The 22621-nt window shown below is 46.4% G+C and overlaps 1 protein-coding gene across 1 annotated transcript in view; it reads right to left on the reverse strand.

The window, feature by feature from the left end:
- The window catches only part of LOC137381529 (zinc finger protein 585A-like), a 33003-nt gene that overhangs the window by 4300 nt on the left and 6082 nt on the right, over positions 1-22621 (reverse strand). The window contains exons 4-11 of the mRNA XM_068054230.1: positions 20437-20585; positions 20295-20380; positions 19862-19905; positions 18923-19097; positions 15459-15521; positions 8519-8787; positions 1650-1756; positions 893-956 (exon numbers count right to left, since the gene is read on the reverse strand). Coding sequence (XP_067910331.1) covers positions 893-956; positions 1650-1756; positions 8519-8787; positions 15459-15521; positions 18923-19097; positions 19862-19905; positions 20295-20380; positions 20437-20585 — 957 coding nt within the window. The remainder of the gene's footprint in view (positions 1-892; positions 957-1649; positions 1757-8518; positions 8788-15458; positions 15522-18922; positions 19098-19861; positions 19906-20294; positions 20381-20436; positions 20586-22621) is intronic.

Here is a 22621-nt window from a genome sequence, read left to right on the forward strand (position 1 = left end):
CCATCTTTATTACTGGCAGCTCCCTGTGATTTTTTTTTAATTCATTCATGGGATTTGGGCCTCAGTGGCTAGGCCAGCGTTTATTGCCCTTGAGAAGGTGGTGGTGAGCTGCCTTCTTGAACTGCTGAAGCCCATATGAGGTAGGTACACCCACAGGATCTTGTAGATAGTACACACTGCTGCCACTGTGCGTCGATGGTGGAGGGAGTGAATGTTTGTGGATGGGGTGCCAATCATGTGGGCTGTTTTGTCCCGGATGGTTTTGAACTTCTTGAGTGTTGTTGGAGCTGCACCCATCCAGGCAAGTGGAGAGTATTCCATCACACTCCTGACTTGTGCCTTGTAGATGGTGGACAGGCTTTGGGGAGTCAGGAGGTGAGTTACTTGCTGCAGAATTCCCAGCCTCAGACCTGCTCTTGTAGCCACGGTATTTATATGGCTACTCCAGTTCAGTTTCTGGTCAATGGTAGCCCCTAGGATGTTGATATTGGGGGATTCAGCGATGGTAATGCTGAATGTCATTGAATGTCAAGGGGAGAAGGTTAGATATTCTCTTGTTGGAGATGGTCATTGCCTCGCACTTGTGTGGCACGAATGTTACTTGTCACTTATCAGCCCAAGCCTGGATACTGTCCAGCTCTTGCTGCATTTCTACACGGACTGCTTCAGTATCTGAGGAGTCACGAATGGTGCTGAAAATTGTGCAATCATCATGCAACGTCCCCACCTCTGACCTTGTCATTGAAGGAAGGTCATTGAAGAAGCAGCTGAAGATGGTTGGGCCTAGGACAGTGTCACAGACAGTGATGTTTCAGTCAGTGCTGTCTTTATTACTGGCAGGCAGCTGTGACATCAGAGACAGTGACACTTCAGTTGATGAGGCTGCATTTACACACATGCCAGTGCTGTGCCACCTGCTTCAGCAAACACATCCTCCGTTTTGGATGGGTTAAAGACTAGGGCCAGAGGGCCAATCAATAAAATTAGTAAACAAATTATACAGAAACCCAAGAGCATGGATTCTTCATTATCCACCAAAAGAAGGGGAGTGGGATCTGGTGACCAATCGAGAGTCCCCAAAACAGCAGCAATAACAGCAGAATCCAACCCCTCCAGCCACATGTGACCCCTCCAGTCTCAGTGGTGTGTCAGTCGGTGGAATGAAGAAGTGAATCTCTTCCCACACACAGAACATTTAAACATCCTCTCTCCAATAAGAATGTGCTGATCATGTATCAAATCATTTGAACTATTGAAGCTCAGATGTTAACAGGTGGGTAACTGCGTAAATCTCTTCGTACACACGAACTATCTGAATGTTCTCTCCAGTGTGACTGTGCTGGTGTATCAGTAGAGGGGATGCCTGAGTGAATCCATTTCCACATTCAGCGGGTGAACACCCTCTCCCTGATCTGGCTGCACCCATGACTTTCCAACTCAGACTGGCAATAGAATCCCTGCCTCCAGTCAACAACAATAATGTGCACCTTTAACACATTAAAACGCCCCGAGACTCTTCACAGGAGCATTAACAGTCCCCACATTAGGAAGTTTGATTCCCCACATGTCTGTGCTTGTATCTCCAATTTAGTCCCCAAAACACTGCTATAATTTCCATACAATAAAAATGGGAAATGCACAAATTATACCAGCGTAAATCAGTGCCCCTGATAAATGGTCCATAATATTCTGTAACACTCCTATGGCTGCAAAACAGCAGATCCTCTGGCTCAGTATGATCTGTGCCTTGGCTGATCTGCTCGGAATATATAAACAGGAATTGTTTGTGTATTTCATGTTTGTTACATCACACAAATGTATTTTAGTCAAATATCTTGCTGCTGTTTGTCTCCCAAGCAAGTTTCTTCCAACAATCTTAGTAACTAGTGTTTCTTATCTCTCAGTTTTGTTTCCACTGTTCTGGCATTCAGCCGATCCCATTGTTATTTCTTGCTTCTATTCTTCCTTAATATTTTCTTCACTATCCTTTTTCTTAATCCGTTTCCCATTTGCATCCATCCCAACTCTTCAGATTTTGTTCCCAAAGTTTGTAAGGATGTAAGAAGTGCCATGCAGCCTGACGTATTACACTATTCAGGTAGTGGGGGAGATTACTGAGAACAATACAATATTTCCAACTGTTTAACATCAGAAAATGAGGTTTGGATCTCTTGTGTTGCAGGAGGTATTCCTTCTTAATGATGACTCACCTGAAACATTAAACATTAATCTCCGTTCACAAGGGAGCTTCAGATCAACAGGAATAAGGGAAAGGGATTGGAGGACTGAGTGGGAGAGTCTGAACCCGGATATCACTCATTGTTTAGAGATCAACAACATGTTTTAAACGCTTTTCTGTTGTGATTTTAAACAGATGAAACCCTGAGGGAGTGGAGCAAACATTTCAACATTTGTTAGTGAAATGGATTCATTCAGGACAGACAGCAGGGATTATTGGAGTAATAACAGTGTAGTGAGAAAGGAAATGCAGTGCGTGTTGGGTAGATGCTGTTTATTTAACTGGACACATCAAGAAAATGAATAAATAAAAACAGAGCAAACTGAAAGTCCTCGGACATTAGTTCACTGCTGCCGGGTCTCGCAATGAACAGGAAAATAAATGTTCATTCACAACTTTTACCGGAATGGAGAGATTGTCATAGCCAGGAAAACTGGAACAAGCTGAGGCTCTTCTCACGAGCAAAGAGAAGGCTGGGAGATGACCTGATAGAATTTGGGATGTTTAGTCCCTGTTTCGTTAGAGATTTGAGGTGAAATTTATTCATTCAGCTTCAAATTTCCATCTACTGAACTTGCATCAAACAAACAATGAGATATTCATAAATTTGGAAAGAAAGATTCCATATTGAGGTCGAATTCTTAAGATCATATTTTGGTATCTCCTGAATCAGCATTGTTGTTGAATTGTCTCTGTCTCTCTGTCATTAAATTCCAGCAGTCACCACACTTCAAAAGAACTTCATTGACTGTAAAGCTCTTTGTGAGATCTTGTGAAAGGTTCTGTTTAAATGTAAGTCTTTGTTTCTTTTCTTATTTCCTGTCTCTCAGTCTTTATGAAGAAAGATATGGAATTGTGAAATGTATCTGTTCCTTTCAGTATCCACTCTCTGTTTCTCTGTTGTTCTCTTGTCTCTGTCTATCTGTCTCTGTCTCACCCTCTCTGTCTCTCTTTCTCTTTGTCAGTCAGACTCTTTGTCTCTGTATATCTGACTCTATCTCACTCACTCTGTCTCTCTCTCTCTCTATCTGTCACTCTCTTTGTCTCTGTACATCTGTCTCTGTCTCTCTCTCTATCTGTTTGTCTCTTGCTCTTTCTATCCCTCTCCTTGAACCCTGTCTGGGATAAAAATCCTCCCTCTGGGGCTGGTGAATGATATATTAAAGACTCAGATTGATAGATTTTTGGAATCGAGTGATATGTGGACAGTGTGGACAGGTGGAGTTGAGGTCAATGATCATCTATAATCTTACTGAATGGGGTCCCATTCCTTATTCAGTCTGTTAATGATTTTCGTGGAGCAACATCTCAGGCTCTAGACATTTTATTTGTAATCACAGAATCACAGAATTGTTACAGCATAGAAGGAGGCCATTCAGCCCATCGTGTCTGCGCTGGCTCCCCGAAGGAGCAATGTATCTTGTGCCACACACCCACCTTCTCTCCGTATCCCTGCAACATTCTTCCTTTTCAGATAACGATTCAATTCCTTCTTGAAAGCCTCGATTGAATCTGCCTCCACCACACTCTCAGGCAGTGCATTCCAGATCTCAACCACTCACTATGTGGAAAAGTTTTTCCTCATGTCACCATTGCTTCTTTTACCCATTACCTTAAATTTGTGCCCTCTTGTTCTTGACCTTTTCACCAATGGGAACAGTTTTTCCCGATCTACTCTGTCCTGATCCCTCATGATTTTGAACACCTCTATCAAATCTCCTCTCAACTTTCTCTTCTATAAAGAAAGAGTCCCAGCTTCTCCAATCTATCTCCATAACTGAATTTCCTCATCCCTGGATGGGAACTTGCTGAATAACAGCAGAACTGTCAATGTCTTGGGAATATTTTCTTGCAGCCAAAGCATACAATGGGGAACTGAGAGATAATGAATCCTCAAGAGGAAAGCAACAATACAAAACTAAATTACTGGGTGGGATCAAACCACCAACCTTTCAATTAACAGCCAAATGCATTAACTGATAGCACCACAGAGACTATCACATATTTTAAAGGTGAGGTGTGAGTGAGTTAAAGCTTCAGATTGTTGCAGAATGGCAATTGTCATCTGTCAGGTTTACTTTTCCGAAATAACAGGTGGGACATTCATCATGAAAACAGTCTGATCCTGCCCACTGCAGACATCTCACTGTGAACCAGCTCTCCAACAACCAGCGCCATCTCCCTTCGAACCTTCAGTGTCTTATCTGTTACCAGGAATTCTGATTACCCCGAAGCCAATGTTACTTTTTAATTCCTGATGTGCAGTAACGAGAATCCTTTCAATGGCTCAGGTCAGTCAATTTCCCATTAACATGAGTGTTAATGTTTCAGCATCTTAAAGGGAAAGGTGCCTTGACTGCCTCTGGTCAATCAGGCAGTTTGCCCATCGTTCTCCTCTGATTCTGTTTCCCAAAGCATTTCTGAAGATTCACAAAGCTGGAGACAGGGTTTTCCCTTTTGATTCCTTTTGATTTTTCCCACTTCCAAGTGGCAATATTTTCTAAAACCTCAACACGATCCTTCACCTTTTATCATGTCCAGTGATGAGGAAACTCAGTTTTGTGGAGGGTCTATGGAGCCTGGGATTGTTCTCTTTAGAGCAAAGCAGGTAAGCGGAGATTTAATAGAGGTGATCAAAATTATAGACAGGAGAGCGGCTTGATAAAGCAGAGGGAGAAACTGTTTCCACTGAGAAGAGGGTCAGTAACCACAAGACACAGATTTAAAATAATTGACAAGAAATTTTAAAAAGCCGGGGTGGAGGAAGTGGGGTGAGGAGTTATTTTTATTCAGCAAGTTGTGATCTGGAATGAACTTGAAAGGGCAGTGAAAGCAGATTCAATAGGCACTTTCAAAAGGGAAGTGTAAAAGAAAAACATTGCAGGGCAATGGGAAAAGAGGAGAGGAGTGGGATTAATTGAATCAGTCTTTCAGAGTCAACACAGATACGAAGGGCTTCCATCTTTGACTGCAGCCCCTACCCAATGGGAGTGTTTCCCCACCTCAGCCCCTACCCACTGGAAGTGTTTCCTCACCTCAGCCCCTACCCACTGGGAGTGTTTCCTCACCTCAGCCCCTACCCACTGGGAGTGTTTCCTCACCTCAGCCCCTACCCACTGGAAGTGTTTCCCCACCTCAGCCCCAACCCACTGGAAGTGTTTCCCCACCTCAGCCCCTACCCACTGGAAGTGTTTCCCCACCTCAGCCCCTACCCAATGGGAGTGTTTCCCCACCTCAGCCCCTACCCACTGGGAGTGTTTCCTCACCTCAGCCCCTACCCAATGGGAGTGTTTCCCCACCTCAGCCCCTACCCACTGGAAGTGTTTCCTCACCTCAGCCCCTACCCATTGGGAGGGTTTCCTCACCTCAGCCCCTACCCACTGGGAGTGTTTCCTCACCTCAGCCCCTACCCACTGGGAGTGTTTCCTCACCTCAGCCCCTACCCACTGGGAGGGTTTCCTCACCTCAGCCCCTACCCACTGGGAGTGTTTCCTCACCTCAGCCCCTACCCACTGGGAGTGTTTCCTCACCTCAGCCCCTACCCGCTGGGAGGGTTTCCTCACCTCAGCCCCTACCCACTGGGAGTGTTTCCTCACCTCAGCCCCTACCCACTGGGAGGGTTTCCTCACCTCAGCCCCTACCCACTGGAAGTGTTTCCTCACCTCAGCCCTTACCCACTGGAAGTGTTTCCTCACCTCAGCCTTTACCTACTGGGAGGGTTTCCTCACCTCAGCCCCTACCCACTGGGAGAGTTTCCTCACCTCAGCCCCTACCCACTGGGAGTGTTTCCTCACGTCAGCCCCTACCTACTGGGAGGGTTTCCTCACCTCAGCCCCTACCCACTGGGAGGGTTTCCTCACCTCAGCCCCTACCTACTGGGAGGGTTTCCTCACCTCAGCCCCTACCCACTGGGAGTGTTTCCTCACCTCAGCCCCTACCCACTGGGAAGGTTTCCTCACCTCAGCCCCTACCCACTGGGAGGGTTTCCTCACCTCAGCCCCTACCCACTGGGAGTGTTTCCTCACCTCAGCCCCTACCCACTGGGAGGGTTTCCTCACCTCAGCCCCTACCCACTGGGAGTGTTTCCTCACCTCAGCCCCTACCCACTGGGAGGGTTTCCTCACCTCAGCCCCTACCCACTGGGAGTGTTTCCTCACCTCAGCCCCTACCCACTGGGAGGGTTTCCTCACCTCAGCCCCTACCTACTGGGAGGGTTTCCTCACCTCAGCCCCTACCCACTGGGAGTGTTTCCTCACCTCAGCCCCTACCCACTGGGAGGGTTTCCTCACCTCAGCCCCTACCCACTGGGAGGGTTTCCTCACCTCAGCCCCTACCCACTGGGAGTGTTTCCTCACCTCAGCCCCTACCCACTGGGAGTGTTTCCTCACCTCAGCCCCTACCCACTGGGAGGGTTTCCTCACCTCAGCCCCTACCCACTGGGAGTGTTTCCTCACCTCAGCCCCTACCCACTGGGAGGGTTTCCTCACCTCAGCCCCTACCCACTGGGGTAAGCATCCACAGTCCTCTGAAGTGGAGAATTTCAGTTGGAGTAAAGAATTTCTTCTCCTCTCAGTCCCAGGTGGCTGAGCTCTTATTCTGAGACTGTAATCCCTAGTTTGAGAATCCCCAGCCAGTGAAAACATCCCACAATTTAATATGTCAAGCCCTTAAAAATTTGATACGCTTCAATGAGATCACTTCAAATTTTTCTAACCTTGAGTGATTATAGCTTTCAGCTAAATGTTCTCTTCTAGTACAAATCCCCCATGACTAGAATCAGTCCAGTGAACTTTAGTTGCACTCACTCTCATGCAAATATATCCAGAGCTTTATTAATCACATCCAAGATTCAACGATTAAAGAGGGCCCATGCACTTGGGTTTCTGTATGAGTTAGTTAATAATTTCATCACAGTCTGATCATAGAATATAATTTCTATGAACTAATTGGGTTTCCAATGGTGGGGCTGCTACCCAGCATTCCCCACGGTAGTGACTGTGCCCTATTCACTCACAGGATGTTGTTGCTAATGTTGAAGGTGCCGGCCAGCAGGGCCCAGATCGGCATTCCCACCTCCATTCCCCAAACCCTCCAGCTACTACGCCTTCAGTTGGTCAATTTGAGATGATTGTAGGTCACTAAGGAGTGAACTCAGTGCAGGTAAGTGATTTTCTGACTAGGAAACGGCTGAAGCTGAAAAACCAGTATAATCAGTGGCCAGTCACAGGCTCAGCAGAAGTCTCCCAATCACAGCAGTGGTGGGGGAAGGGCAGTAAACTGATCAAAGTTACATTTAATAACACTAAAGAGCAGCAAATCAGAGACAGATGTTGGGTATTATGTAAGAACCAGTATAGTTCAGAGCAAAAGTGTATTCTTGATGTTGAGAGAAGTCCAGGAATTTGAAGCCAAGTTTGAAAGAAGATCTAGATCTAGATTTTTCCAGATCTTTTCCACAGCTCATAGACCATAATAAAAAAAGACAGCAGATTATAGACGGAAGCAGAGCCTTACATTTTTTCCAATCTAGTCCAGCACAGGAACCGTGATCTTGATGTCCAGTGAAGCCAGGAATTTAAAGCCAAATTTAAGAGAAAAACCACATCCAGGTCTTAGCTGTAAGTCACCCGTATCAGGAAAAGAACCTTAATAGTTTCCATCTTCACTGTCTGTGGTGTATTATGGGTATACCCTGGCAGGACAAAATCACAAATGCACCAGTCCTCACAAATGCAGAGCTCCCAAGTATGTTGGCATGAATCAGAGGTGGCTTCGGTAAATTGAACATGTCCACAGGATGGAAGACTGTCGCCTACCCAAGACCTTCTGTGTAGTGAGGTACCTGGGGCCAGGTGACCAGTGGGGTGCCCAAAGCTCAGCTTCATCGATGCTTGCGAGTTGACATGAAGACCCTAAATGTCAACTATCACAGCTGGGAGCCACGAACTGGTGAAAGAGAGAAACGGTGACACATCCTGTGGACTGGTGTGCACTACCACGATGACCAGTCTCTACAGCAGCTTGGCAACAGGTGGCAACATTAAAAACAACAGCTCACAGTGTCACTTGGCAGCTTCACATGCAGCACTTGTGGCAGAACTTCCATCTCTAGGATTGGCCTTCACAGCCATCAACAAAGGTACACCAAGAGAAGCCAGCTAAATGGATTGCTTGCTGCGTGTTCATCTTTGGAGATGGAAGGATGCCAACACAGTGCAGTGATTGTTTCATTTTGAATTCTTCCCTTGGAGAGCAGTGTGAATTGGTGGTAGGATTCACAGGCTGTTGAACACTCCTTCCATGGCTGCAACCATTTGATTCCAGCTGATCTGTTGGTCAGTCTTTAACCAGGAGAGTTTGATGAACTCCTGTGACTTACACATTGTGGGTAGACAGTCACACTCATCAGACGCATTTATGAACACCCCATAAATCCTCTGATTTCTATTTTGTAACCATCTTTCCATCCATTCTGCTGCCTGGTCCTTCACTCCACACAGCCTGATCTTGGTCACTTGCAGATTGTACATACTGTTATGGATAGCAAGCTGGTTCCAAAACAGAGAGTAGGGGTTAAGAGTAGCTACTCAGACTGGCGGAAGGTGGGAAATGGTGTTCCACGGGGATCGGTGCTGGGAGCACTGTTATTCACCATTTACATAAATCATTTTGATTAGGGATTCGGAAGTATAATTTCAAAATTTGTGGATGACACCAAATTGGGAGATGGAATTACTCCTGAGGAAAACTGTGACAAAATGCACAAAGATATTAATAAACTTACCGAATGGGAATGTAATTGGCAAATGAATGTCAATATAGATAAATGTGCTGTGAAGTATTTTGGTCAGAAGAATAAGGAGGCCACATACTACTTGGAAAATACGAGTCTAAATAGAGCAGAGGAGCAAAGGGATCGAGTTTACAGATACACAGACTGGGGTTCATTTCTAGAGGGATAGAATTGAATAGAAGAATTTGTGTTAAAACTTGTATTGAACCTTGGTTAGACCACACCTGGAGAACTGTGAACACTTCTGGTCTCCATATTATAAAAAGGCACTGGAAAAGGTGTAAAGATGATTTGCAAGGTTTGTCCTAGAACTGAGAGGATATCCTTACCAGGAAATGCTAAACAGGCTGGAGCTCTTTTCTGGAGCGAAAGGAGATGCTTGATGGTCGCCACACTACCAGAAGGACGTGGAGGCTTTGGAGAGGGTACAGAAGAGGTTTACCAGGATGTTGCCTGGTCTGAAGGGCATTAGCTATGAGGAGAGGTTAGATAAACTCGGATTGTTTTCAATGGAACGACGGAGGTGGAGGGGCGACATGATAGAGGTTTACAAAGTTATGAGCGGCATGGACAGAGTGGATAGTCAGAAGCTTTTGCCCAGGGTGGAAGAGTTAGTTACTAGGGGACATAGGTTTAAGGTGAGAGGGGCAAAGTTTAGAGGGGATGTGCGAGGCAAGTTCTTTGCACAGAGGGTAGTGAGTGCCTGGAACTTGTTGGCCGGGGGAGGTGGTGGAAGCAGGTACCATAGAGACATTTAAGAGGCATCTTAACAAATACATGAATAGGATGGGAATAGAGGGATACGATCCCCAGAAATGCAGAAAGTTTTTGTTTAGGCAGACATCAAGATCGGCGCAGGCTTGGAGGGCCGAATGGCCTGTTCCTGTGCTGTACTGTTCTTTGTTCTTTGTTCTTTGATGGGTAATCTGATAGAGGTCTTTGAAGGTTATTAAAGCTCATACAGGGTGGACATAGAGAAAATGTTTCTACTTGTGGGTGATTCCAAAACCAGTGGTGATATATATCAGATAGTCACTAATTATTCCAAAAGGGAATTCAGGGGAAACTTCTTTACGCAAAGAGAGGGAAGAATGTGGAATGTGCTACCACAGGGAGTAGTTGAGGAAAATAGCAGAGATACATTTAAGGGGAAACTAGTTAAGTGCATGAGGGAGAAAGGAATAGAAGGATATGCTAATAGGGTTAGATGAATTGTGCACCATCTTCTTTTCCAAAGATCTCTCAGCTTCTCTATTGTCTGCTTTTGTCTCCCTCAAATGTGGGTGATATTTGTCCCTATTCTCCTGGAAACAGAATCCATCTTGTTCCAAACTGGATTCAATGTAAGACAGTTCGGGGAGTCAGGCATCATTCATCCCCAGATCTACAGTGAAAGGTAAAACCCCAGACAGCTGCGGGTGGATTCACTGTGGAGCATCCGCGATGCTGAGGACGTCATGGAGAGCACGTTTAGTGAGGTGGTCACACTGCAGGTAATGGCTGCACAGGCAGAAAAGAGATGGGTGACCACCAGACGGAGTAGTAGGCGCAGGCAGGTAGTGCAGGTATCTCCTGTGGCCATCCCCCTCTCAAACAGATATACCGCTTTGGATACTGTTGCGGGGGGATGACCTCCCAGGGGAAAGCAGCAACAGCCAGGTCCGTGGCACCACGGAGGGCTCTGCTGCACAGCAGGGGAGGAAAACCCTTAGGAGTATTGACATGCAAAGAGATCTGGGCGTACAGGTCCACATGTCACTGAAAGTGGCAACACAGGTGGATAAGGTAGTCAAGAAGGCATATGGCATGCTTGCCTTCATTGGTCGGGGCATAGAGTATAAAAATTGGCAAGTCATGTTGCAGCTGTACAGAACCTTAGTTAGGTTACACTTAGAATATTGCGTGCAATTCTGGTCGCCACACTACCAGAAGGACGTGGAGGCTTTGGAGCGGGTACAGAGGAGGTTTACCAGGATGTTGCCTGGTCTAGAGGGCATTAGCTATGAGGAGAGGTTGGATAAACTCGGACTGTTTTCACTGGAACGACGGAGATGGAGGGGTGACATGATAGAGGTTTACAAAGTTATGAGCAGCAAGGACAGAGTGGATAGTCAGAAGCTTTTTCCCAGGGTGGAAGAGTCAGTTACTAGGTTTAAGGTGAGAGGGGCAAAGTTTAGAGGGGATGTGCGAAGCAAGTTCTTTACACAGAGGGTGGTGAGTGCCTGGAACTTGCTGCCGGGGGAGGTGGTGGAAGCAGGTACGATAATGACGTTTAAGAGGCATCTTGACAAATACATGAATAGGATGGGAATAGAGGGATATGGTGCCCGGAAGTGCAGATGGTTTTAGTTTAAGCAGGCATCAAGATCGGCGCAGGCTTGGAGGGCCATATGGTCTGTTCCTGTGCTGTACTGTTCTTTGTTCTTTGTTCTTGTTCTTTGAAAAGGGTTGGAAGAGCTATAGTGATAGGGATTCTATCATAAGGGGTGCAGATAAGCGTTTCTGTGGCCACAAACAAGACTCCAGGATGGTATGTTGCCTCCCTGGTGCTCGGGTCAAGGATGTCTCGCAGCAGATGCAGGACATTCTGAAAGGGGAGGGTGAGCAGCCAGAGGTCGTGGTCTATATTGGTACTAACGACATAGGCAGGAAGAGAGATGAGGTCCTGCAAAGTGAATATAGGGAGTTAGGCAGAAGGTTAAAAAGCAGGACCTCTAGGGTTGTAATCTCAGGATTACTCCCTGTGCCATGTGCTAGTGAGGGTAGGAATAGGAGGATTAGGCAAATGAATGCGTGGCTGAAGAGCTGGTGTAGGCGGGAGGTCTTCAGCTACTTGGATCACTGGGATCTCTTCTGGTGCAAAGTGACCTGTACAAGAGGGACGGTTTGCATCTGAACTGGAAGGGGACCAATATCTTTGTGGGGAGGTTTGCTAGTACTACTCGGGAGGGTTTAAACTAGTCTTGCAGGGAGGTGGGACCCAAAGTAGTAGTCTCTCCGATGAGATAGTTGAGGCAAATGTAGAGGTTAAAGCAAGCAAGTCCAGTTGGTAGGCTGGGCAGGGGCAGGACAGGGAGCGTGGAGGGTCTGGTAGGCTAAACTGCATTTACTTTAATGCAAGAAGCCTTACAGGTAAGGCAGATGAACTCAGAGCATGGACCGGTACATGAGATTGTGATATTATAACTATTACGGAAACGTGGTTGAGGGATGGGCAGGACTGGCAGCTCAATGTTCCGGGGTACCGATGCTTCTGGCGTGACAGAGGTGGAGGTAAGAGAGGAGGGGGAGTTGCACTATTGATTAGGGAGGACATCATGGCAATATTTAGAGAGGATATCCCGGTGGGAACGTCCAGCGAGACCATATGGGTAGAACTTAGAAATAAGAAAGGGGTGATCACTTTGATGGGATTATACTATAGGCCCCCCAATAGTAAAAGGGAATTGGAAGAGCATTTATGTAGGGAAATCACAGATAGGTGCAGGAATTATAGGATTGTAAAAGTAGGTGATTTTAACTTCCCTAATATTGACTGGGACTGCCTTAGTGCTAAGGGATCAGATGGGGAAGAATTTGTTAAGTGTGCCCAGAATAGTTTTCTGAAGCAGTATGTGGATGGCCCTATGAGAGAAGGGGCTACGCTCGACCTCCTCTTAGGAGATGAGGATGGGCAGGTGGTTGATGTGTCAGTGGGGGAGCACTTTGGGACCAGTGAGCATAACTCTATTAGCTTCAAGATCGTTATGGAAAAGGATAGGACTGGTCCTCAGGTTGAAGTCCTAAATTGGGGGAAGGCTAATTTCGATGGCATCAGACAGGAACTCTCAAAAGTTGAATGGGAGAGGCTATTTACAGGTAAAGGGACGTCTGGCAAGTGGGAGGCTTTTAAAAATGAGATAGGAAGAGCTCAGGGCCGGCATGTTCCTGTTAGATGGAAGGGCAAGGCTGGCAGGTTTAGGGAACCTTGGTTGACGAGGGATGTAGAGGGTCTGGTCAGGACAAAGAAGGAGGCAAATGTCAAGTATAGGCAGCTGGGATCAAGCGAGTCCCTCGAGGAGTATAGGGGATGTAGGAGTACACTTAAGAAGGAAATTAGGAGCGAAAAGGGGCCATGAGATTTCCCTGGCAGATAAGATAAAGGAGAATCCTAAAAGATTCTGTAAGTATATTCAGAGTAAAAGGGTAGCTAGGGAGAGTCCCCTTAAGGATCAGTGTGGTAATGTATGTGTGGAGCCACGGGAAATGGGCAAGGTCTTAAATGAATACTTCTCGTCTGTATTTACCGTGGAGAAGGTCATGGAAGCTAGTGAGTTCAAGGATGGAAACATCGATATCCTGAGCATATCAACATTACAAAGGAGGAGGTGTTGGATGTTCTGAAGCGCATTAAGGTGAATAAGTCCCCAGAGCCTGACCAGGTGTCTCCTCGGATGCTATGGGAAGCAAGGGAGGAGATTGCAGGGGCCCTGGCAGAGATTTCTGTTTCGCCACGGGTGAGGTACCAGAGGACGGGAGGATAGCTAATGTTGTGCCTTTATTTAAGAAGGACTGCAGGGATAAGCCAGGGAACCTCAGGCCGGTGAGCCTTACATCAGTGGTGGGAAAGTTATTGGAAGGGATTCTGAGAGACAGGATTTATATGCATCTGGAAAGGCATAGTCTGATCAGGGATAGTCAGCATGGCTTTGTGCGTGGGAAATCATGTCTCACGAATTTGATTGAGTTTTTCGAGGAGGTGACCAAGAGGATTGACGAGGGCAGGGCGATGGATGTTGTCTATATGGACTTTAGCAAGGCCTTTGACAAGGTCCCGCATGGTAGGCTCGTCTGGAAGGTTCGAACACATGGGATCCAGGGTGAGCTAGCCAATTGGATGCAAAATTGGTTTGGTGATAGGAGGCAGAGGGTGGTAGCGAAGGGTTGTTTTTCAGATTGGAGGCCTGTGACCAGTGGTGTGCCGCAGGGATCGGTGCTGGGCCCTCTGTTGTTTGTCATATATATTAATGATTTGGATGTGAATGTAGGGGACATGATTAGTAAGTTTGCAGATGACACCAAAATTGGTGATATCGTAGACAGTGAAGAAGGTTGTCTAAGGATATAGATCAACTGGGAAAGTGGGCAAGGGATTGGCAAATGGGATTTAACACAGACAAGTGCGAAGTGATACATTTTGGGAGTTAAACCATGGCAGGACATATACAGTGAATGGCAGGGACCTGGGGAGTGCTGTTGAGCAGAGAGACCTTGGGGTGCAAGTACATAGTTCCCTGAAAGTGGCATCACAGGTAAACAGGGTGGTGAAGAAGGCGTATGGCATGCTTGCCTTCATCGGCCGAGGCATTGAGTACAAGAGTTGGGACGTCATGTTACAGTTGTACATAACATTGGTTAGGCCACTCTTGGAGTACTGTGTACAGTTCTGGTCACCGCACTACAGGAAAGATGTGATTAAGCTAGAGAAGGTGCAGAAAAGATTCACAAGGATGTTGCCTGATTTGGAGGGCTTGAGTTATAAAGAGAGATTGGATAGGCTGGGTCTGTTTTCTCTGGAGCGAAGGAGGCTGAGAGGGGACATGATGGAGGTATATAAAATTATGAGAGGCATAGATAGGGTAGATAGCCAGAGTCTGTTTCCCATGGTAGGGGTGACTAAAACTAGAGGGCATAGATTTAAAGTGAGAGGGAGGAGGTTTCAAGGGGATCAAAGGGGTAAATTTTTCACACAAAGAATAGTGGGTATCTGGAATGAGCTGCCTGAGGAGGTGGTGGAGGCAGGAACAGTAGCAACATTTAAGAGGCATCTGGACAGGTACTAGAATGAGAAAGGCATGGAGGGATATGGAATTAATGCAGGCAGGTGGGATTAGTATAGATAGGCATTATGGTCAGCATGGACGCGGTGGGCCAAAGGGCCTGTTTCTATGCTGTACTACTCTATGACAGTTCCTCACTCGTTCAGAGAGCCAGTGCAGACACTATGGCTCCTTCTCTGCTGTAATAACACTGTGATTCTGTTTTTTTAATATATTGTTATGATGAAGGTGGGAGGAGTGCACTGTTAATTCATTCCCACTTCTCCACAGGTCACAACATATTTTTTCAAATTTTCCCATTTACTGAAAAAGTTAATCAGATCCACTATTTTTCCCAGAATAGAGCACACTAATCAGGTTTCTTTAATGAACAAACAAAATTATCAGTTTATTACAAAACAAGTCTTAACTCGTAATGAAGTAAAACATAAACACACAGATTGAAATTTTAAAGTTCCAACATTGAATTTTAAAAGTCCCCTTTTTACCTTAACTAAATTTTAAAGTCCCTTTACCTTAGCATCACACACACACACACGTTAACTAAAAAAAAAGGAATTTTTGGATCAGAGCACTATTACAGACAAAAGAATCTTAGGCAGATTACTTGCTCATTTTTGAAGAAAACAAATGAGTTATGTTGTTCCAAAACTGGCATACAGTCTAACTTCTGAGTACAGGTAGACAGGTCACTGAGATCTTAGAACAGTTTTTTACAGGCAGTGTTGAGAATTAATATAGCAGGCTTTCTTCCAAGGAAACGAGATGAGTTGACACAGTGGACTTCACAGGAGTTTCTGGAAAGTGGTCTTCTGTCCTTTTTTGACACTTCATCAGCAGATTGACTTTATCTCACTCTGGAAGGTAAAACACTCACTAACTGACAATCAAAAAGCTTGTCAGTTTTCTGCCCATTCCAGGTGCTCTCTGTTACTACTGGGCTTTTCCAATCAAAGGAATACTCATCACTTCTCTGCCCCTGTTACCAAGGATTCTATTCTATCTTTAACTTGAGTCTCTTTTAAAAAAACCTGATCTAGTATTTATTCAGCTTAACCATAAATTCCTTTAAAATGTTTTTGTTAAAAACAATCACTTTCATAACAGTATGTTTCAAAATACTGAAACTCAATTTTCCTAAAGTCCTCTCCTGGAGGCCCCAGTCACAAGTAACATTCGAGCCACACAAGTGCCAAGTAATGACCATCTCCAACAAGAGAGAATCTAACCATCTGCACTTGACATTCAATGGCATTACCATCACTGGATCCCCCACGATCAACATCCTGGGGGTTACCACTGGCCAGAAAATTCACAGGATCAGCCATATAAATAATGTAGCTACAAGAGCAGGCCAGAGACTGGGAATTCTGCAGTGAATAACTCACCTCCTGACTCCCCAAAGCTTGTCCACCATCGACAAAGGCATAAGTCAGAAGTGTAATTGAATACTCTCTACTTGCCTGGATGAGTGAAGCTCGAACAGCACTCAAGAAGCTCCATCTCAACCTCCTACTGAACTCCCCAGCATTACAGATGCCAGTCTTCAACCAATTTGATTCACCCCACGTGATATCAAGAAACGACTGAAGGCACTGGATACTGCAAAGGCTATGGGCCCTGACAATATTCCAGCAATAGTACTGAAGACCTGTGCTCCAGAACTTGCTGCGCCCCTAGCCAAGCTGTTCCAGTACAGCTACAACACTGGCATCTACCCGGCAATGTGGAAGATTGCCCAGGTATGTCCTGTACACAAAAGGCAGGACAAGTCCAACCCGGCCAATTACCGCACCATCAGCCTCCTCTCAATCATCAGTAAAGTAATGGAATGTGTCATCGACAGTGCTATCAAGCAGCACTGACGCTCAGTTTGGGTTCTGCCAGGATCATTCAGCTTCTGACCTCATTACAGTCAAACATGGACAAAAGAGCTGAACTCAAGAGGTGAGGTGAGAGTGACTGCCCTTGACATCAAGGCAGCATTTGACCGAGTATGGCATCAAGGAGCCCTAGCAAAACTGGAGTCAACGGGAATCGGGGGAAAACTCTCCACTGGCTGGAGTAATACCTAGCGCAAAGGAAGATGGCTGTGGTTGTTGGAGGTCAATCATCTGAGCTCCAGGACATCACTGCAGGAGTTCCTCAGGGTAGTGTCCTCGGCCCAACCATCTTCAACTGCTTCTTCAATGACCTTCCTTCAATCATAAGGTCAGACGTGGGGATGTTCACTGATGACTGCACAATGTTCAGCACCATTCATGACTCCTCAGATACTGAAGCAGTCCGTGCAGAAATGCAGCAAGACCTGAACAATATCCAGGCTTGGGCTGATAAGTGGCAAGTAACATTCGCGCCACACAAGTGCCAGGCAATGACCACCTCCAACAAGAGAGAATCTAACCATCTCCCCTTGACATTCAATGGCATTATGATCGCTGAATCCCCCACTATCAACATCCTGGGCGGTTACCATTGACCGGAAACTGAACTGGAGTAGCCTTATAAATACCGTGGCTACAAGAGCAGGTCAGAGGCTAGGAATCCTGCTGCGAGTAACTCACCTCCTGACTCCTCAAAGCCTGTTTACCATCTACAAGGCACAAGTCAGGGGTGTGATGGAATACTCTCCACTTGCCTGGATTCATGCAGCTCCTACAACACTCAAGAAGCTCGACAACATCCAGAACAAAGCAGCCCACTTGATTGACACCCCATCTACAAACATTCACTCCCTCCACATCGAAGTACAGTCGCAGCAGTGTGTACCATCTCCAAGATGCACTGCAGCAACACACCAAGGCTCCTTAGGTAGCACCTTCCAACCCACGACCTCTACCACCTAGAAGGACAAGGGCAGCAGATGCATGGGAACACCACCACCTGCAAGTTCCCCTCCAAGCTACACACCATCCTGACTTGGAACTATATCGCCGTTCCTTCACTGTCGCTGGGTCAAAACCCTGGAACTCCCTTCCTAACAGCACTGTGGATGTACCTACCCCACATGGACTGCAGCGGTTCAAGAAGGCAGCTCACTACCACCTTTTCAAGGGCAATTAGGGATGGGCAATAAATGTTGTCCTAGCCAGCGATGCCACATCCCACGAACGAATTTTTAAAAAACATCCAAGGCAAAGCGTCCTGCTTGATCGGCACCCTATCCACCACCTTAAACATTCACTCCCTCCACCACCAGCGCACAATGGCAGCAGTGTGTACCATCTACAAGATGCACTACAGGAACTCACTAACCCTCCTTCCACAGCACCTTTGAACCTGTGACCTCTACCACGTAGAAGGACAAGAGAGATAGACACATGGGAACACTATCATCTGCAAGTTCCCCTCCAAGCCACAAACCATCCTGAATTAGAACTACATCACTTTCGCTGGGTCACAACCCTGGAACCTCCTCCCTAATAACAATGTATCTACACCACATGGAATGCAGCGGTTCAAGAAGGCAGCTCACTGCCACCTTCTCAAGGGCAATTAGGCATGGGCAATAAATGCTGGCCTTGCCAGTGATGTCCACATCCCATGAAAAACAACCCTGAGGCTACAACCTTCAGCAGGGTCAGTTGTGGAGTTTCACAGCCAGAATGATCCCAGAGTAATTGTCAGGATCGCACTCCCGTGGATGTTCCTGGTTGTGTATCCTGCCATCTAACACTAACACATCTATAGGGTATTCCTGGAAACACACGGCAGATCCTTCTTTATCTGGAGATTAAATGACTGTTGTATAATTGTACTAGCAGCTATCGTGCAGAATTAAATACATTTGTTTTCAATGGGTCTACTTAAATGAGTTAATGTCTACCTTAAAATGGTAGAGTCAGGACTTTCGTAAAATAATTACTCGTGATTTTCAGGCTGGAAACTTAAACCTGTCGTTTCACTTTCAGTCAGGAACAGATCACAGTTTTACAACAATCTGATTTGACAGCACGTTTCCAGCATTCATTGTTGTTCTTCGTGATTCTAAACACAGTTGTAAAGGAGACTTCTGTTCCTTGCCTAGGAGCTTTGAACCATGGAAGAGAGCAGCTGAGACACATTTCTTACACATCTCAGGATTAACCCACACGGGGACTTTGCTGTCAGTGAAGGGAGACGAGAAAGACCAAAGTGCCGTTTGTCCCTCTCAGTGTGACTCTGAATGACTGTGTCCGGGCTGACGTTCTGTTCCTCCGTACGATCCTCCCTCAGATTGTCCTTTCTGAGCTCCAGCCAGGTGATGCTAAACACTCAGGTGAGAAAATCAAAAATCTACAAGAGTGTGTTTAAACTAAAACTGATTTATTTGACATTTATCCAGAATATTAAACTCCAGCCAAGTTACAGGGTTATTAATATTGGCAGAAGCAAACCCCAACTCTCAGAATAGAAATATAGAAAATTTATGGCACAGGAGGAGACCATTTATGGTCCTTTATGTCTGTGCCAGCTGAAAAACAGAGATATCCAGCTTAATCCCACTTTCCAGTTGTTACGACCTCAGAGAGATCGTTAACCTGACAAATACTAAATATGAACCCCCAGACCAATTTAACAAATTACACCACAAAGATTTTATGTTTTAAATCTTCTTTTATAGCACCTAAACTAGAAGAAATCTCCAATTAATTAAATAGCACTTTGGAAATAGCTGATACTCCAAATTACAATCAAAGGTATTTTCTTTAATTATTCAACACTCGAATATCTAACACCACATTTGTAAATTACACAGTCCTTTTAAAATGATGAAATCCTTTGCTGTGAAAAGTCACAAATTACTCCCCATTGCAATGGGCTGGATCCCCCAGACATTTCAAAAAACAATATTTTCCTTCGTTCACTTCTCCAAGCACTTCTGACCTGGACATCCATGGATAATGTGATTTCAGGTGATCCTATGGGTCCTTTACTCCTCCACAAACTTCAACTCTCAAAAAACAGGTTCAAGTTTCCTCAGAAAACAGTCTTTGATCTGTTCCCTCTGTTGCCCTGGTAACCTTTTACAGAGTGGAGGTGAGGTCAGCTGATCGCCTGGATTCCATCTTGAACTTTAAAAAAAAAATCACAATCTATAAAACATAATCATGTTCCAAGGTCCAGTGTTCCTAACACAGGTCACATCAACAGAAATGAACCGTGACTGTGACTCAGTTGGTTCCATTGTCACCTCTGAGTCAGAAGGCTGTAGGTTCTGGTCCCACTCCAGAGAGCTTCCTGTGTGTAAGTGTCTGCTGTGTTTCCTACATTACAAGTGACTACACTTCATTCGTACTCCATTAGCTGTAAAGCACTTTGCCATGTCCTGAGGTAGTGGACGGTGCTGTATATGTGCAGATCTTTCTTTAACCCTCAGAATGAACATGGTTCAGTCCTGGATGTGATTAACAGCAGCAATAACAACAGAATCCAACCCCTGCAGTCACTTGTGAACCTGCTGATGTATCAGCAGGTTGGATGCCTGGGTGAATCCCTTCCCACACACGGAGCAGATCAATGGTCTCTCCCCAGTATGAGTGCATTGGTCTGTTGCCATTTCACATATGCTTCTCACATTCAGAATATTTAAAAGGTCTCATCACTGTGAATGTTCTTGTGTGTCAGCAGGGAGGATGAACAAGTGAATCCCTTCCCACATACGGAGCAGGTGAACAGTCTCTCCCCTGTGTGAACTCGCTGGTGTTTCTGCAGGTCGGATGAAAAGGTGAATCCCTTCCCACACTCGGAGCAGGTAAATGGGGGGGAGGGGGGGAGGGAGAAGGGGGGGAGGGAAGAGGGAGAAGGGGGTAGGGGGGAGGGAGGGGGTGGGGTTAGGGGGAGGGGGGAGGGAGGGGAGGAGAGGTGAGGGAGGGGGAGTGCGGGGAGGGGAGGAGGAGGGGGAGGGGGCAGGGAGGAGGAGTGGGAGGGGGGACAGGGAGGGGGAGGGAGAGGGGAGTGGGAGGGAGGGGGAGAGGGGGGAAGGGGGGAGGGGAGAGGGGGTAGGGGAGGGGAAGGGAGGGAGGGGGAGTGGGCCGGGGAAGTGGGGGGGAGCGGGCCTGGTAGGAGGGGAGCGGCCGGCCAGTGGGCGAGCGAACGGGCCGGTGATGGAGGGGAACGGAGCGGCCGGAGACAGCAGTGGGGGGTGGTGGTTGGGGGGGGGGGGTGCCGGGTGGGGAAGAGGAGTGCGTTTTTCTGCGCATGCGCCATAAACGCAACGGCAAATGACGCACCGGCCGGTCCCTGCACCGGGCGACACCAAGGTCTTCGGCCGCTCTCTCCCCGTGGCCCTCTCCATCCAGCCGTTCCCTCCAGCTGCAGATCCCCCATCCAGCCGCTTTCTCCCCTACTTCCCAGCTGTACTTCAGGCATTGCAGCTGTCTGTTCCCTGTCTTTTGCATCCCCCTCTTCAGGAACTTCTGAATTTAACCCCTTCTTCCCCTCCCCCCTCTCCCCATCCCCCCTCGCCCACCCCCCTCCCCCGCCACCGCCTCCCCCCCTCCCCCCTCCACTCCACTTTGGCAAAATCAGACCTGGAGTAATGTGTACAGTTTTGGTCTCCGTACCTAAGGAAAGATGTCCTTGCCCGAGAATGGGTGCAACAAAAGGTCACTGATTCCTGGGATTAGAGAGTTGTTCTGCAAGGAGAGATTGAGTAGACGGTGCCGATACTCTCTGGCGTTTTAATGAGGGGGAGGTGATGGCATTGAAACATGTAAGATTCTGAGAGGATTTGACAGGTTAGGTACTGATAGACTGTTTCCTGTGAATGGAGAGTCTCGAACTAAGGGGCAGAGTCTCAGGATAAAAGGACGATCACTTCTATCTGAGATGAGGAGACATTTCTTCACTTAGACAGCTGTGAATCTTTAGAATTCTCCACCCAGAGGGATGTGGATTTACATTTGTATAGAGAGAATATAAATGCAATTTAGTGAAATGTAAGTTTACTACAGGTAGATTCACTGAACCAGTGATAAAAAATTTCCATCTATTCCAGAGAAGAGGAAGGACCTGCCTAAGATCACCATCTTTAAACTATACGTAGGCAGAGGCTGGAGTTGGCATTGAATTCCCTACCTGAGAAATAAAACCATGCTTTCACCATTGAACTGTGACGGAGATATAACAATTCTCATCTGGCACCGCTCTAAGTCCAAGGAAGACTGAAAAATTATGGCCAGTGCCTCTGCAATTTCCACACTCACTTCCCTCAGTATCCTTGGATGCATCTCATCCGGCCCTGGTGCCTTATCAACATTAAGTACAGACAGCCTATCCAATACCTCCTCCTTATCAATTTTAAACCCTTCAAGTATCTCAATTACCTCCTGTTTCACTATGACCCACGCAGCATTTTCTTCCTTGGTCAAGACAGATGCAAAGTATTAATTTAATACCTCAGCCATGCCCCCTGCCTCCATGCGTAAATCCCCTCTTTGGTCCCTAATCGGCCCCACTCCTCCTTTTACCACTCTCTTAACATTTATATGCCTATAGAAGATGTTTGGATTTCTTTTTATGTTATCTGCAAGTCTCTTTTCATACACTCTTTTTTTCTCTTATATGCTTTTAACTTCCCCTCTGAACCTTCCATATTCATCCTGGTTCTCGGTTCTATTATCCACCTGACATCTGCCATATGCACCCTTTTACTTCTTCATCTTAATCTCTATCTCTTTCTTCATCCAGGGAGCTCTGTATTTGTTTGCCCTACCTTCTCCTTCATGAACATGCCCGAACTATCCCTTCTTTAAAGGCAGTTCAGTTACTGTTTTGCCTGCCAACCTT

Source organism: Heterodontus francisci, chromosome 22 (assembly GCF_036365525.1).
Source record: "Heterodontus francisci isolate sHetFra1 chromosome 22, sHetFra1.hap1, whole genome shotgun sequence".
Lineage (NCBI taxonomy): Eukaryota > Metazoa > Chordata > Chondrichthyes > Heterodontiformes > Heterodontidae > Heterodontus > Heterodontus francisci.